Genomic DNA, 18442 nt, shown 5'->3' with positions numbered 1-18442 from the left:
AGGTTCTGGAGAATGAGGGATGACGCGAGTCGCGGAAAAGAATAATCAGCGGTGACAGTGCAGGTGGGCAGTGAGGAGGGGGTCCTGGATGCTGCCCCTGAAATCCCATCCACCTCAGGATCTGCTTCACCGGAGGAAATGGCGGCCTCTGCCTCCCTCCCCAGCAAGGAACAGCACAGGAGGTAGAGGAAAATAGCGGAGGCCTGCTGAACTTTATTCAGGAAATGGAGTCTCCCTTAAGTGAAAGAACCATTTCCTTCTGGTATTTTGCCGCCGAGCCTTACACTGGAGTTGCGGTACTTTTTTCCAGCATGGTAACCTGGCAGAGATCACCGAGCCAGTCACATCAATCTCTGCGCCTACCTACTATCCTACCACAGTTGCACACTGTTATTAGTATACATATATATAGCTCTGACATACACCGCAGCGATGTACAGAGAACACTGAGCCAGTCACATCATTCTTTGCACCAGAGTGATTCTCATTAGCCTCTGCACCAGTGAAGCTTACACTCTAATGTCTTACACTATCATAAATTATATAGCTTTGTCATATTCCAAAGCAAAGTACAGAGAACAATGAGCCTCTGTACCAGAGGAGCTTACACTCTAAAGCCCCCCCCCCCCCCACAGTTATTATGATTAATAAACTTTTATAAAGCTCTGACATATAATTGTAGTGTCATATAGAGAACACTGAGCCAGTCATATCAGTCTCTGCACCAGAGGAGCTTACACTCTAATGTCCAACCACTATCATACACTAGTATTATATATTTATTTAGCGTTGACATATACCGTAGTGCTGCAGAGAGAACACTGAGCCTTTTACATAAGCATTTGCACCTGGGGTACTTGCATACTAATGTCCCCAATATAGTCGAAACACTATTATTATTATACAGTTATATAGCTCTGACATATACCGTAGTACTGTACAGAGAACACTGAGCCAGTCACATCAATCTCTACACCAGAGGAGCTTACACTCTAATGTTCCCCCACAGTCAAACGCTATTATTGCTATTTTACATTTATATAGCTCTGACATATACCGCAGCGCTGTACAGAGACACTGAGCCATTTACATAAGTCTTTACACATACAGTAGTGAGCTTACACTCTAATGTCCCACCACACTCACACAGTATTATTAATATACATTTATATATCGCTGACATATACTGTAGTGCTGTACAGAGAACGCTGACCAGTCACTTCAATCTGTGCACCAGAGAAGCTTTTATATACAGTGCCTTGCGAAAGTATTCGGCCCCCTTGAACTTTTCGACCTTTTGCCACATTTCAGGCTTCAAACATAAAGATATAAAACTGTAATTTTTTTGTGAAGAATCAACAACAAGTGGGACACAATCATGAAGTGGAACGAAATTTATTGAATATTTCAAACTTTTTTAACAAAAAACTGAAAAATTGGGCGTGCAAAATTATTCAGCCCCCTTAAGTTAATACTTTATAGCGCCACCTTTTGCTGCGATTACAACTGTAAGTCGCTTGGGGTATGTCTCTATCAGTTTTGCACATCGAGAGGCTGAAATTTTTGCCCATTCCTCCTTGCAAAAAAGCTCGAGCTCAGTGAGGTTGGATGGAGAGCGTTTGTGAACAGCAGTTTTCAGTTCTTTCCACAGATTCTCGATTGGATTCAGGTCTGGACTTTGACTTGGCCATTCTAACACCTGGATATGTTTATTTGTAAACCATTCCATTGTAGATTTTGCTTTATGTTTTGGATCATTGTCTTGTTGGAAGACAAATCTCCGTCCCAGTCTCAGGTCTTTTGTAGACTCCATCAGGTTTTCTTCCAGAATGGTCCTGCATTTGGCTCCATCCATCTTCCCATCAATTTTAACCATCTTCCCTGTCCCTGCTGAAGAAAAGCAGGCCCAAACCATGATGCTGCCACCACCATGTTTGACAGTGGGGATGGTGTGTTCAGGGTGATGAGCTGTGTTGCTTTTACGCCAAACATAACGTTTTGCATTGTTGCCAAAAAGTTCAATTTTGGTTTCATCTGACCAGAGCACCTTCTTCCACATGTTTGGTGTCTCCCAGGTGGCTTGTGGCAAACTTTTTAAACGACACTTTTTATGGATATCTTTAAGAAATGGCTTTCTTCTTGCCACTCTTCCATAAAGGCCAGATTTGTGCAGTATACGACTGATTGTTGTCCTATGGACAGAGTCTCCCACCTCAGCTGTAGATCTCTGCAGTTCATCCAGAGTGATCATTGGCCTCTTGGCTGCATCTCTGATCAGTCTTCTCCTTGTAGGAGCTGAAAGTTTAGAGGGACGGCCAGGTCTTCGTAGATTTGCAGTGGTCTGATACTCCTTCCATTTCAATATTATCGCTTGCACAGTGCTCCTTGGGATGTTTAAAGCTTGGGAAATCTTTTTGTATCCAAATCCGGCTTTAAACTTCTCCACAACAGTATCTTGGACCTGCCTGGTGTGTTCCTTGTTCTTCATGATGCTCTCTGCGCTTTAAACGGACCTCTGAGACTATCACAGTGCAGGTGCATTTATACGGAGACTTGATTACACACAGGTGGATTCTATTTATCATCATTAGTCATTTAGGTCAACATTGGATCATTCAGAGATCCTCACTGAACTTCTGGAGAGAGTTTGCTGCACTAAAAGTAAAGGGGCTGAATAATTTTGCACGCCCAATTTTTCAGTTTTTTATTTGTTAACAAAGTTTGAAATATCCAATAAATTTCGCTCGACTTCATGATTGTGTCCCACTTGTTGTTGATTCTTCACAAAAAATTACAGTTTTATATCTTTATGTTTGAAGCCTGAAATGTGGCAAAAGGTCGAAAAGTTCAAGGGGGCTGAATACTTTCGCAAGGCACTGTAGCTCTGACATATATCATAGTGCTGTACAGAGAACGCTGAGCCATTAACATCAATCTTTCGCCAGAGGAGCTTACACTCTAATGTCCCACCACAGATGCACAATATTATTATACATTCATATAGCTCGGACATATACCGCATTGCTATACAGAGAACAGAGTCGTTTAAGTTTTGGCACCTAGGGAGCTTACATTCTAATTCCCCCCACCACAGTCACAACACACTATTATTATTATTATTATTACTATTATTATTATACATTTATATAGCTCCGATATATACCCTGGTGCTGTACAGAGAACACTGACCAGTCACTTCAATCTGTGCACCAGAGGAGCTTACACTCTAATGTCTCATCCAGTCACAATAATATAATTGGGAGAGATTATGTGTAGACTGAAGGCTGCAGGTTTCAAGCACCACTACAGCTTGCGCACATAAGAGGCAGCAAGCGCATAAAGCCCAAAACCAATAACGGTTGTCAGGGATTGCACCCAGCCTCAAGCTTTCCTTCAAAAGCAATGAGATAAATACCTCCAAAAGAAGCTTCTGATGGAAGCTGCAGATCTCAGTCTCATGGTCGCTTACTTACCTTGTGGTGATGCTCACTCCAGCTAGAACCAGTACCCAGCCAGTGGTGTTAGAAGGTGACTGCTTCAAGCAGACACTTCTCACACAGGTGCTTATCTTTGTGACTGATCAAGTTTCTGCTTTAAAGATTGGCGGGGGGAAGAAATGGAACCTGCTTTAGCAGATTCTGAGCCACGTTGTGTTCTAAGGCTGAAGGTAATGTGTGTCTGTCTCCAGACCCATTAATGTTTTCAGCAATATGGCGTTTTCCTCGCAGTGACGGTGATTACAGCACGGAACAATCTGTTTCCCATTTGATTGTCTGGGGTCAGCCAAACATATTGTTCTGTGCGACTGAAAAGTGACTAAGCTAGAGTCGGAGTCTGCCTAAATATGTAGAATGCATGCAGTGCGACCCACTATTAAAGTGAACCTTGCTTCATTTTAAAGAGGGCCTTTCACCTTCAAAGTGACAATGTCTCCGCAAAGGCAAAGACCCCCTATAGTCCCCTTACCAGCATTTACTGGCTTCCCCTTGCTTCTTCACAGGTGTTGGCAACCTGGCAGAGTGGCGGCCTCAGTCTCCTGGTCATGTGACAGTGCTCAGGCCTAGTGATTGGCTAAAGACCTGAGCACTCACACAGGGGAGGGCGTGTTATGATCCTCCATACCTAGACATGCAGGATATTATCACCAGCAGTTGAGAAGGAAAAAGTGGTTGGAGTGCGCAATGGAAGGGGGGGCAGCTCTTTCCAGACACACTTTGTTTGGGCAAGGTCACACTGTCCCTTTAAATCAGTGGTTCTTAACCTTGTTGGAGGTACTGAACCCCACCAGTTTCATATGCGCATTCACCAAACCCTTCTTGGTTGGAAAAATAAAATATGATTTTTTCAAATTCAAAACATAGGTATATATTTAGGTATATATTTATTATACATAGGTGCACAAAATGAACAAAACCATTAAAACATGATTTTTACACAAAAACAAAAACATAATAATGAATATTTACTGCAAATCAGTCAGGAGGCCACACACTGGGTGTCAGGAGGGCACACATCAGTGTTTGGGAGGGCACACACTGGGGGGGGGGGGGGGGGGTTGGGAGGGTATACCATGGGGTATCAGGAGGGCACACACTGGGGTGGGGGGGGGGGGTTGGGAGGGCATACCATGGGGTATCAGGAGGGCACACACTGGGGGGGGGGGGGTTGGGAGGGCATACCATGGGGTGTCAGGAGGGCACACACTTGGGGGGTTGGGAGGACATACCATGGGGTGTCAGGAGGGCACACACTGGGGAGGGGGTTGGGAGGACATACCATGGGGTGTCAGGAGGGCACACACTGGGAGGGAGGTGTTGGGAGGGCATACCATGGGGTATCAGGACGGCACACACCAGGGGGCATTTACAATGCTTTATTGAGCTAAATGAAAAGGACATGCATTTCCATTTGTCAACTAACAGCACCTCTGTGCTAAGCTGCAGTAACTCAGCAGACTTAGCATAGAGGTGCTTGTAAACTAATCCACCATGTACAGCTAGCTGAGCCTACCTCCAGGAACATTCACTCGGCTCCCTCTGCTCAGCTGCTCACACTTCCCTCTTCCAGGCAGGCGCAATCTCTGTGGTCTGGTACATCCCCATCCCGCCCACTCAAGCAACCTGCAGGAGATAGGCTGGAAACCTGCTGGGGGAGGTACAGGGGGCGGAGCGTCAAGTGTCTATGTGTAATGGCTGTGAGTTGTCCCGACCGCAGCTCTGATTTCCCGGGGTGCGTTGATTTTACAATCAGTAAAATTTTCTCGGGGGATGAGCGGGGCGTGAGTCGGGTGTGTGTCTTGACCTCTGCGAAACCCGCGAGACTGACTCACCGAACCCAGTTTAACCACTTGCCGACTGCCTAACGCCGATCTACGTCGGCAGTCAGCCCCTCACAGGCAAAGTGACGTAGGGCTACGTCACTAGCTTGTGAGGGTCTAGGGAGCGAGCGCGCGCCCCCGGAGGCGCGCTCCCGCGTGGTCACGGACCCCCCCCCGCGCGTGTGACCAGCGGACCCGATGTCCGCCGGTCACTCGGCGATCGGCGGGGGAGAGGGAGAATGTCAGGCAGCTTGTGTAAACAAGCCACCTGTCATTCTCCTTGCTGTAAAGACACTGATCAAACGGATCTAGTATGTAGATCCGTTGATCAGTGTCCTTACAGCTCAAGCCACAGCCAATCACAGTAGAAAGCACGCCCCTAGGGTTACACACAGCCCCTCCCTCCCAAATAAAGTTAACCCCTTCACAACCAGTGTATTTTTACAGTAACAGTGCATATGTATAGCACTGATTACTGTAGAAATGTCACTGGTAACCCCAAAAGTGTCACAAATGTCAGTCAAGGGTCCGATCTGTCCGCCCCAATGTCACAGTACCGCAAAAAAAATCGCAGATCGCCGCCATTACGCGTTAAAAAAAAACAACAAAAATGACAAAAATCTTTCCCTTTGTTAGTAAACGCGATAACTTTTGTGCAAACCAATCAAAATACGCTTTTTGCAATTTTTTTTACCAAACATATGTAGCATAAAACAAATTGGCCGAAAATTTTAAAAAATTTTGATTTTTACTTTTTTTTTGGGGGGGAATTTCATATAAAAAAATGTGAAAAATATTGTTATTTTTGCAAAATTTACGCTCTTTTTTTGTTTATAGCGCATGATCAAAAAATCGCACAGGTGATCAAATACATAGTTACATAGTTAGTGAGGCTGAAAAAAGACACAAGTCCATCCAGTTCAACCTATGTGTGTGTGTTTGCTTTTAACCGTACATTGTATACCCCTGTATGTTGTGGTCTTTAAGGTGTCCATCCAATAGTTTTTTGAAACTATCAATGCTCCCCGCTGATACGACTGCTTGCGGAAGAGAATTCCACATCCTTACCGCTCTTACAGTGAAGAACCCCTTACGCACTTTAAGGTTAAACCGCCTTTCCTCAAGTTTTAGTGAGTGGCCACGTGTCTTATTGTATTCCCTTACTCTAAATAGTTTGTTCCTTATGCTAGGGTCGCCAGTACAGTATTTGTACATTGATATCATATCCCCCCTCAAGCGTCTCTTCTCCAGAGAGAATAGGTTCAGTGCTTGCAGTCTTTCCTCATAGCCGATGTCCTCCATTCCCCTAATTATTTTTGTTGCCCTTCTCTGGACTTTCTCCAGTTCCAGCACATCCTTCCTGAGGACCGGTGCCCAGAACTGGACAGCATACTCCAGATGTGGCCGGACCAGAGTCTTGTAGAGTGGAAGAATAATCTCTTTATTTCTGGAGTGAATCCCCTTTTTTATACAACCCAGTATTCTGTTGGCTTTGCTTGCAGCGGCTTGGCATTGCATGCCACTTCCAAGCCTGTTGTCTACCAGTACCCCCAGGTCCCTTTCCATCCTAGACTCACCCAGAGGTTCCCCCCCTAGTGAGTAGCTTGCTTTCTGGTTTCTGGCCCCCAAGTGCATTACTTTACATTTTTCTACATTAAATCTCATGTGCCATGTAGTTGCCCACCCCGTTATTTTGTTCAGGTCTGCTTGCAAGATTTCCACATCCTGCATAGAAGATATTGGCATGCCTAATTTAGTATCATCTGCAAATACTGAGATTGTACTAGATATCCCCTCCTCTAGATCATTTATGAATAAATTAAACAGGATTGGTCCCAGGACAGAACCCTGGGGGACCCCACTTTCCACACCCGCCCAATCCGAGTACTCCCCATTAATCACCACCCTCTGTACTCTCCCCTGGAGCCAGTTCTCTATCCAGGTACTCAGCTTATGGTCCATACCTACCTTCCTTAGTTTGTACAGTAAGCGTTTGTGGGGAACGGTGTCAAAGGCCTTTGCAAAGTCCAGATACACCACATCCACAGGCTTACCTTTATCTAAGTGGCAGCTCACTTCATCGTAGAAGGTTAATAGATTGGTTTGGCATGAACGATTTTTCATGAATCCATGCTGATTACTACTTATAATACCGTTTTCATTACTAAAGTCTTGTATGTGGTCCCTTATCATCCCCTCCAAAATTTTGCAGACTACAGATGTTAGGCTGACCGGCCTATAGTTACCCGGGATATATCTCGGCCCCTTTTTAAATATTGGTACCACGTTGGCTTTTTTCCAATCAGCTGGCACCATACCCGTCTGTAAACTATCCTTAAAGATCAAGAATAATGGTCTGGCAATCACCTGACTGAGCTCATTTAGAACCCTTGGGTGCAAGCCATCCGGTCCCGGGGATTTATTTATGTTAAGTTTCTCTAGTTTAGCTCTAAGTCTATCCTCTGTTAGCCATGGCGGCACTTCCTGAGGTGTATTATTTAGTTCGGCCTTACAAGCGGGGTTCGTGTAGCCCCCCGATTCCTTTGTGAAGACTGAAGAAAAGAAATTATTTAACACTTCCGCCTTTTCTCTGTCCTCAGTGGCCATTTTTCCTTTATCATCTTTTATGGGGCCAATGTGTTCTGGCCTCGCTTTCTTACTGTTTATATACTTAAAGAATTTCTTGGGGTTCTTTTTACTCTCCTCCGCTATATGTCTCTCGTGTTCTATTTTAGCCGCCCTGATTTCATCTTTACATTTCTTATTACACTCTTTGTAATGCTTAAATGCTGCCAATGACCCCTCAGTCTTGTATATTAGAGCTAAAGAAAAGGCCTTCAAAAAATACATTTTTATGTTGGAGTTTAGCCACCCGGGGTTTAGTTTTGCTCTTTTAAATTTATTTCCCTGTGGAATGCACTGGTCCACCCCCTTGTTAAGTATGCTCTTGAAGCACTCCCATTTTTCCTCCGTGTTCTTTGTTCCCAGGGTTCTATCCCAATTGATGTTTTCTAGCAGCGAGCGCAGTTTAGGGAAATTGGCTCTTTTGAAATTCAGTGTCCTTATATTACCCTTGTGTTTCCTATTACTGTAATTAATACTGAAACCAATTGACCTATGGTCACTGTTCCCTAAGTTGTCCCGTATTTCTATATCCGTGAGCAGGTCTGTATTGTTGGTAATCAGTAGGTCAAGTACCGCATTGTTTCTTGTCGGTGCATTCACCATCTGACCCATGAAATTGTCCTGCAAAACATTTAGGAACTGCCGAGCCTTGGCTGAATGCGCGGTTCCTTCTGCCCAGTCTATATCAGGATAATTAAAGTCCCCCATTATAATGACATTTCCCATCCTTGCTGCCAATCCTATCTGTAACATGAGGTCCACCTCACCCTCCTCCCTCTGGTTTGGGGGCCTATAGCATACGCCCAATATTACCTTCCCCACCGTGCCTTTCCTTTGAAGCTCTACCCATAGGGATTCTGCCTCGTCCATAGCTCCATTATTAATATCATCCCTCATATTTACCTGTATACTGTTCTTAATATACAAACATACCCCTCCCCCTTTTTTACCCTCTCTATCTCTGCGATAAAGGGAATACCCCTGAATGGTCGCCATCCAGTCATGAGAGCTGTCAAACCAAGTCTCAGTTATCCCCACAAAATCTAAGTCCTCCTCAAACATCAGCAGCTCCAGCTCTCCCATCTTGTTGGCCAGGCTTCTGGCATTGGTATATAAGCCTCGTAATTTTGATGTTTTTAGGCTGCTCTCTTGATTTTTCCCCGTACCCACCCTGGGTATAGGGGCTCCGAACACCCTACCGCTAATGCCCCCATTTCTGCCCTCTGAAACTTGCTTTCCACTGGCTAATTCTACATCTGTACCCTCCCCCCCATTCCCTAGTTTAAAAGCCCCTCTAACTTTTTGGCCATCCTCTCACCCAGTACGGCTGCACCCACCCCATTTAGGTGCAATCCGTCCCTACCAAAGAGCCGGTGACCGACTGAGAAGTCGGCCCAGTTCTCCAGGAACCCGAAACCCTCCTTACTACACCAGCTCCTCAGCCACTCGTTAACTTCCCTAATCTCCCGCTGCCTCTCTGGTGTGGCTCGAGGTACCGGTAGTATTTCGGAAAATACTACCTTGGAGGTCCTAGTCCTCAACTTAGCGCCTAAGTCCCTGAAATCGTTTAGGACTCTCCGTCTTCCTCTGCCTATGTCATTGGTACCCACGTGTACCATGACAGCTGGGTCTTCCCCAGCCCCACCCAATAATCTGTTCACCCGATCCGCGATGTGCCACCAAATACCACCAAAAGAAAGCTCTGTTTGTGGGAAAAAAAGGACGTCAAATTCGTTTAGGTACAGCGTCGCACGACCGCGCAATTGTCCGTTAAAGTCACGCAGTGCCGAATCGCAAAATACCCCCTGGTCAGGAAGGGGGTAAAATCTTCCGGGGCTTAAGTGGTTAAGAACCACTGCTTTAAATGCTATACAGTGCATCCAGAAAGTATTTACAGCGCTTCACTTTTTCCACATTTACAACCTTATTCTAAAATTGATTAAATTTATTATTTTCCTCAAAATTCTACAAACAATACCCCATAATGACAAGGATATTTATAATTATCCCACGCACTGGAAAATATATGTATTCAAATTTAAGAGGTAGGAGTTGGTATCTTATGAAAAAATCGTGCCACAATATATGTAAAAAAGGAGGGTCCTACGAGTATGCTGCCACCCCTATATTTCCGATAGGAAATCTAGAAGTATATAAAGGGGGCGTGTGGGGTAGACGCTCCATAATGACATTGTGAAGGAAGTTTGTTTGAAATCTTTGCAAATTTATTTAAAATAAAAAAATAAAAAATAAAAAAGATCCTATGTACATAATTATTCCTAGCCTTTGTCATGGCACTCAAAATTGAGCTCAGGTGCATCTTGTTTCCACTGATCATCTTTGGGATGTTTCTACAACTTGATTGGAGCCCACCTGTGGTAATTTCAGTTAATAGGACATGATTTGGAAAAAGGCACACACCTGTCTATATAAGGTCCCACAGTTAACATTGCATGTCAAAGCACAAACCAAGCCACGAAGGCCAAGGAATTGTCTATAGACCTCCGAGACAGGATTGTATCGAGGCACAGATCTCTGGAAGAGTACAGAACAATTTCTGCAGCATTCAAGGTCCCAATGAGCACAGTGGCCTCCATCATCCATAAATTGAAGAAGTTTGGAACCACCAGGATTATTCCTAGATCGGGCCACCCTGCCAAACTAAGCGATCGGGGGAGAAGGGCCTTAGTCAGGTAGGTGACCAAAAACCTGATGGTCACTTTGACACAGCTCCAGGGTTTCTCTATGGAGAGAGGAGAACCTTGCAGAAGAACAACTATCTCTGCAGCACTCTACCAATCAGGTCTGTATGGTGGAGTGGCCAGACTGAAGACGCCACTTAGTAAATGGCACATAACAGCCTGCCTGGAGTTTGCCAAAAGGCACCTGAAGGACTCTCAGACCATGAGAAACTAAATTCTCTGGTCTGTGGAAAAAACTTGAACTCTTTGGCCTGAATGGTAAGCATTATGTCTGAAGGAGACCAGGCACCCCCCATCACCTGGCCAATACCATCCCTACAGTGAAGCATGGTGGTGGCAGCATCATGCTGTGGGCATGTTTTTTTAGTGGCAGGAACTGGGAGACTAGTCAGGATCGAGGGAAAAATGAATGCAACAATTTACAGAAACATCCTTGATCAAAACCTGCTCCAGAGCGCTCTGGACCTCAAACTGGGGCCAAGGTTTATCTTCCAACAGGACAACATCCCTAAGCACCTTTAATAAATTTGAAAATATTTCAAACAAACTTCTTTAGGTTGTCATTATGATTTTAATCCATTTTGGAATAAGGCTGTAACATAACAAAACTGTGAAAAAAGTGAGGCGCTGTGAATCCTGTCCGGATGCACTGTAAGTGCACATCCAAACATCACAAGAAGTCCACTGTTGCCTTTATCACTCCAAAAAGCCCCTCACAGGCTCCTTTCTGATGTAGTGTCATCGGGCCCTAAGACCAGGACTGTTTCTACTCCCACTGGCCACAGCATCCCCCCCCCCTTCCAAAGCTTCTCTTGCTTTGTGCACTGGTGCGCAGTCATGTTGGAACAGGAAGGGGCCATCCCCAAACTGTTCCCACAAAGTTGAGAGCATGAAATTGTCCAAAATGTCTTGGTATGCTGATGCCTTAAGAGTTTTCTTCACTGGAACAAACCATTCAAAAACAACTCCACACCATAATCTCCCCTCCACCAAATGATTTGGACCAGTGCACAATGCAAGGTCCATAAACACATGAATGAGCAAGTTTGGGGAGGAGGAACTTGACTGGCCTACACAGAGTCCTGACCTCAACCCGATAGAACACTTTTGGGATGAATTGGAGTGGAGACTGCAAGCCAGGCCTTCTCAACCAACACCAGTGCCTGACCTCAGAAATGCGCTTCTGGAAGAATGGTCAAACATTCCCATAAACACACTCCTAAACCTTTTGGACAGTCTTCCCAGAAGAGTTGAAGCTGTTATAGCTGCAAAGGGTGGGTCAACTCAATATTGAACCCTACCGACTAAGACTGGGATGCCATTAAAGTTCATGTGTGTGTAAAGGCAGCTGTCCCAATACTTTTGGTAATATAGTGTGTGTGTGTGTGTGTGTATATACTGTACATCCTGGCCACCCATAGAGCATAGCGGGTTCTGCCCGTGTCCGCTTTGTAGAAACTGAGCAGACATGGATGTGTCACCCGCCTACTCTGATCTGCAGGGGATCCAGTGGACAGATCCCTTGCTGATCAAAACCCAGTCTGCCCAATGTGAAAGGGGCCTAACAGTATTACTTTGTATATCTCCTGTCTGAACAATGTTTATAAACACTGTGTCAGATGTATTTTTTTGACAGCAGCAGCTGTTGCATTAGACAGCAACTCCCTGCTGTCATTTTGACAGTGAGGAATCGCTTGCAAGTGTGAGAGGGGGGAGTGGCTGCAAGGCGTACTGTGTACTCCGGTGAAGTTTTTAAGGCATGCGTAGCACGTCCAGTGTTTGGTGTTTTAGAAAACGTTTTCTCATGAGGAGGAGGTGCTGGAGCCATGGAACAAGCCGGGCTGCATTTTATATACTTGGAGTTAGGGCAATTGGGTAACAGCAATAAATGTTAAATTGCGTAGAGTGTATTTGTACCAAACGATAAAACCGCCACACAATGCAAGCAATCAGCTTTCAGACATTATATCCTAAGGCAGTGATGCGGACTGTGTGTCCTCGGTTCTCCTTCCATTCTCCATTGTGCCAGGATCTGGATGTGGGTCATATGTCTCATCCTTGCTGTGACAGTGACTAATGTGTCTGTGTTTTGTCTTTTTCAGCCAGTGCCAATGTTTGTAACGTGGTGTTAATGAGACACAGCGAGCTGGAAGAGGGCATCGACGTGCTGGACAGCAGCGGACAGATCGTCGGCTCATCGCGGATAGCTGCCAAACATGTGCGTTTTTTGTTTTTCCCTAAAATGCTGTATCATGTGACATACGAGTGTCTGATATAAAAGAGGATGTACCCATTGTTATTTGAATCTTCTTAAAGGAAACCTGGGTTTCAAAAAAAATAAAATAATGGGCAGCCATTGCTGTCCACTGCTTCTTCTAATACTAGTTGGGATGGCGGTCTGCTTTGGTTAATAAGGAGCACAAAAGAGGATTATCGGGCTTATAAAGGAAATCGCAGGCATCTTGTGTCAGCTGTTAGGCAGGACTTTTACAGTAAATGTTTAATGCGGTATACAGGTTCTCTTTAGGATTTTACAGCAGTCTATTTTTTTTTTTTGAAGATACTGTAACACTCACTTCTCTGGGGATCCAGCGCCTGGTCCTCTCTCTGGCACTTGGCCACTGGCACTTCTGGATTTAGCATGGAGTGTTGACGCCAAGACCTATCAGGAGACTTTTCTCCTCATTGGCACCACCATTAAATTGAGAAGCAAGCAGTGTGTCTTTAAAGGCCCAGGGGCTTAATATGGTCCATCAGGCAATGTCATGTTGCCCTCACACCCAGTTTTTCAGCTGGAATGTGGCGGAATTCAGTTTTGCTTCTTCTGGCTCTCACCCTACGCTCCTCACCTCCCCTTGTCACTTGTAAATATAGAAGCCTTATGTGTTTACAAGGACAGCATTGTTCTGGGTGGCTCAGGGCTCTAACAGATCCCTGCAGGTACTCACAGTGGGGCACTGCGGGGAGAGATCTCCAGAATCTGTTCTGACTGACAGAATGATCTCCCTGCAAGACAATGGCGGAACCGCCTACAATGGTACCAGAGCCATCTATACAGAGCGGTACTAGAGCCGGGCTAGGTAGGAGAGAGTAGGGATGCTAGGAATCTTTGGGGGGTTGGGGGAGGGAGAATGAGGCATGTGGAGGGAGACCGTGTATGTAGCGCAATACTCAATCCTGCACTCTGTACACAGAACACCCCTGAACTCTGCATTCTGTGCAAAGCACACCCTTGAACTCTGCACACAACGCACTCCTGAACCCTGCACTCTGTACATAATGCACTCTTGAACCCTGTAGTCTGTACATAGCGCACCCCTAAAACTTGCACTCTGTACGTAGCGCACTCCTACCACACAACCAGCCCCCTTGAGTACAACCATGCTACCTAAATTGTCTCGAGGAGCACCTCCCGTCCCTGTGTCATCTAGTGACTCAGAGTTTTTCCTCTTCCTGTGTCTTCTAGTGATCCCAGTTTATCTAGTGACTCTAATTAAGCCTTGAGTCTTCGTGTCCTCTAGTGACTTCACTGCAGCCATTGCACCCAGTGACTTTAAGTGCGCCTTTGGTGCTCGTGTCGTCTAGTGGCTCCAGTGCACTCCATGACTCCAAGTGCTCCTCCAATCCCCATGTCATCTAATGACCCTAGTGCACCCAGTGACTCAAGGTGGTCCTCCAGTCCCTGTGTCATCTAATGACCCCAGTGCGCCCAGTGACTCCAGGTGGTCCTCCAGTCCCTGTGTCATCTAATGACCCCAGTGCGCCCAGTGACTCCAGGTGGTCCTCCAGTCCCTGTGTCAGCTAATGACCCCAGTGCGCCCAGTGACTCCAAGTGCTCCTCCAATCCCCATGTCTTCTAATGACCCTAGTGCACCCTGTGATTCCAAGTGATCCTCCAATCCCCATGTCATTTAAAGACCCTAGTGCACCCTGTGATTCCAAGTGATTGTCCAGTCCCCATGTCATCTAATGACCCTAGTGCACCCAGTGACTCCAGGTGGTCCTTCAGTCCCTATGTCATCTAATAAACCCAGTGCACCTAGTGACTCCAATTTCTCCTCCAGTCCCCATGTCCTCTAATGACCCTAGTTTACCCAGTGACTCCAAGTACTTCTCTAGTCCGTGTCATCTAATGAGCCGAGTGTGCCCAGCAACTCCTAATGCACCTCTAGTTCCAATGACATTTAGTGACTCTTGAGTATGCCACTATGTAACCACTATGCCTCAGTGTGCCTCTAGTGCACCCAAGGCCCAGTGCTAGACAAGTTTTACGCCCTAGGCAAGACCAGCTACTTGCACCCCCCCCTCAAATGTAAAATAAAAATGAAACTTCAAAACTTTTCAAAACAGTAGGAAATATTAAAACAACAAAACATGAAACTGCTACATTTCTCCAGCTAACAACAACCAATCCTGCAGCGTGCAACGGTATGTGTAACGTCTGCACAGCGTGTGAGGAAAATTGGTAGTAATCGGAAAGCAGGCCCAGGCATTTTAACCTGAGCAGCCTTTGTAATTTGGTTTAAAAAAAAAAAAAATAAAATAATGACAACTACCTGTTTCTCAAAGTCTATTAGTCAAATTTAGCCTGCGTCACTCCATTGGTGACAGTAGCTGTTTATTTTTGTTATTTTATTTTTTTTTAATTCTTTTTTATCATATTTTTTACAATTTTATTTATTTTTTATTTTTTTACAATTTTATTTTTTATTATTATTTTAGTAGCCCCGTTGGGGGGCTTTGGTGAGATATCAGGGGTCTAAACAGACCTCTGATGTTTCACCTTTGAGACAGAGAAAAGAGATTGAGAACACAGCCCCCTCAATCTACATCTCGGAAGCCTCAGGAGCACAAGATGAATGGAGAGGAATAGCTCTGTACAGAGCTTCCCATTCATTCCTAAACGGAGGTATAGAAAACACAGTTTACTATAACTCACTTATGAATGGGAAAAAAAAAAATTGATACCGGTAATCGGTACGGACCACGGAGATTGGTTTCTCTATATGCTGCCCCTCCTAGCCAGGTCCTTCTGCCCTGCTGTAATCTCCCAGCCCCACTGTTTCCTCTTTTCGAGCCCCACTGTCCTGTCTCCTGGCCCTGCATCGGTACTGATCACTGACTCTCATTTCAGACAAGGGAGGGACCAGTAAATTACTGACAGATCCTGACACATCCCCCACAGCTCTGCTGGCTTCCTTCCTCGCCTCTCCCGCTGGCTGCACCGGTGGCTCTGTCAGGATAGAGAGCGGAGGAGCCGGTAAATGTGCAATTTACTGATTCCTTCCTTGTCTGAAATGACAGAGTTAGTGATTGGTACAAATGCAGGGGCAGGAGACAGGACAGCGGGGCTTGAAAAGAGGAAACAATGGGGCGGGGAGATCACAGCGGGCAGAAGGACCTGGATAGGAGGGGGTAGCATGTAGAGCAGGGGTGTCAAACTCAATTTCATCAAGGGGCCACATAAGCAGTATGGTTGTCCTCAAAGGGCCGGTTGTATCTCGGGTGCACTAGATACAGAGTGATGGGTTCAGTAATGTGCTATGTACCCAATGCAGAGTTCAGTAATGCACTGCGTACCGAGTGCAGGGTTCAGGAGTGTGCTACGTGCAGGGTTCAGGAGTGTGCTACGTGCAGGGTTCAGGAGTGTGCTACGTGCAGGGTTCAGGAGTGTGCTACGTGCAGGGTTCAGGAGTGTGCTACGTGCAGGGTTCAGGAGTGTGCTACGTGCAGGGTTTAGGAGTGTGCTACGGGCAGGGTTTAGTGGTGTGCTACGGGCAGGGTTCAGTGGTGTGCTACGGGCAGGGTTCAGTGGTGTGCTACATGCAGGGTTCAGTGGTGTGCTACGGGCAGGGTTCAGGAGTGTGCTACGGGCAGGGTTCAGAAGTGTGCTACGGGCAGGGTTCAGGAGTGTGTTATGTACAAAGTGCAACCCAACCCTCCCCAAAGCTTCCTCAGATCTCTCTCTCCTACCTGGCTCTAGTACCTCCCTATGTAGATGGCTCTGCCCTGCAAAGTAATCATACTCTCTCCCAGATTCTGGAGATCTGTCCCTGCTGTCAGTGTGTGTAGGGATCTGTTAGAGCCGCTGTGTCTGCAAGTGACAGCAGGGAGCAGGAGTTTAAGGTCTGAGCTGGAGGTGGTGGAATGGAGTTCCACCATACAACTGGTGCAAAACTGGGTGCAAGGGCCATTTGACAAGGCCTGGAGGGCCAGATTCGACCCGCAGGCCTTGTGTTTTACATGGGTGATCTAGAAAAACGGATCCCCTCCGGTTCCCGCCTGCAGCCGCTGAATGCCTGTTGGAGGGAGAGGAGGAGAAGACTGCATTCAGCAGCTAAAGGGGATTGTTTCTGTATATGCCACTGTCTTGTTAGGACATGGCATGGCTGCGCCCTAGGAGTGCACCCCTTGACTTCTATTGCATCCCTTCTCATCTAGTGACTCTAATGTGCTGCTGTGAGCCCTGTTTTCCCAAATGTGCCTTCACACAGTGCTCTCTCATGCCCCTCTGTGCCACCTACTGTATGTCTCTACACATCTTCTGATACACTTCCATCATCTGGACAGTCCCCTTGTCAATGGCTGTGTTTTATGCATCTAGTTTTGGAATGGGATGTCCAACAAGCTCATATAGGTGTGATGGTTGGGTGTGTACAGATTTTACCCATATGGTGTATAATATTTCACTGCTGTGGTGGTCAGAAACTGGAATGTTTTTGTAACATGGAATAAAGCAGCGCCGTATACTATAGACTGCGCGTCTGCATGCACCACTCCTCCTCCCTCTGTCGCAGATCATTGCCGCGAAGTCTCCAGCTGTTTCCATTTTCCCTTTAAACACCTTAAGAACATTGATGAGAGGGCCATATGCTCCCTGCTTTTTATAAACCGCTTTTTTTTCTTGTTTCTTTCCTTGGCTCTGTCCCTTGAGGTTTATTAGAATACTAATACAGCCAAAGTTTAGAAATGGATTCCTGCAAAAAAAAAAAAAAAAAGTTTTCTTCGTTTTGGCAGTTAAAACTTTCTTTTGCCTCTTGGTTTGTGCAGGGAAAAACATGCATTTGTCAAGAATTTTATCATGTGTAAAATTGGATAAAAACAACCGGTGGTGGTATGAAGAATGTGGACCGGGCAAAGTTTTTTCACCCATTGCTGTGCAATTTGCTGCATTGCTGCTGCCTGGGCTGTAAAAAACTTTTCCATATGCCTAGATCTGCCACTATAGCCATGGTCGTTTTTTTGTAGGACATCAGTAATGGTAATGTTTGGGCACATTTAGCCCCTTTCACGCCATCTTTGTAGCCATTGTCTCTGTTTAACGGGTTAATTCACCTTTAGAGCCCATTCACATTAGCGCGACTTGTCAGGCGACTTGTCAGCCTGACAAGTCGCGGTATGTCGCGGTCCATTGAGTAGTACAGGACCCGTTCTAATAGGAGTGACACAAGCCACTCCGACTTAGAAAAAGGGTCCTGTACTACTTTGGGGCAACCTCGGAGCGACTTGCATAGACTTCCACTATGTGAAGTCTCTGCAAGTCGCGCCGAAGTCGCGGTGCACGCAACTCCACAGGTCGCCTCAATGTGAAAGGGCTCTTAGGCCCCTTTCACACTAGTGCAACTTGTCCCGCGATTTTGGTCCGCAAAATGCATGACAAGTCGTTTTCCATTATTTTCAATGAGCCCCATTCATATCAGCGCGTTTTGAAGTCGCACCGACTTCAAAGTAGTTCCTGCACTACTTTGCCACGATTTGATTGCGCTTTGAGCCATAGCCATTGCTTTCAAAATCGTGG

At 45.9% G+C, this 18442-nt stretch overlaps 1 protein-coding gene across 1 annotated transcript in view; it reads left to right on the top strand.

Annotated features, from left to right (window-relative positions):
- Positions 1 to 18442, top strand: part of SFXN5 (sideroflexin 5) — a gene marked incomplete at its 5' end in the record, with an annotated part of 451990 nt that overhangs the window by 272093 nt on the left and 161455 nt on the right. Inside the window, one exon of the mRNA XM_082264426.1 lies at positions 12747 to 12862. Within this exon, the coding sequence (XP_082120552.1) occupies positions 12747 to 12862 (116 nt within the window). The remainder of the gene's footprint in view (positions 1 to 12746; positions 12863 to 18442) is intronic.

Source organism: Pelophylax lessonae, assembly GCF_965119305.1.
Source record: "Pelophylax lessonae genome assembly, chromosome: 1".
In the NCBI taxonomy this organism is placed as follows: domain Eukaryota; kingdom Metazoa; phylum Chordata; class Amphibia; order Anura; family Ranidae; genus Pelophylax; species Pelophylax lessonae.
This window is presented reverse-complemented; position numbering and strand designations above follow the sequence as displayed.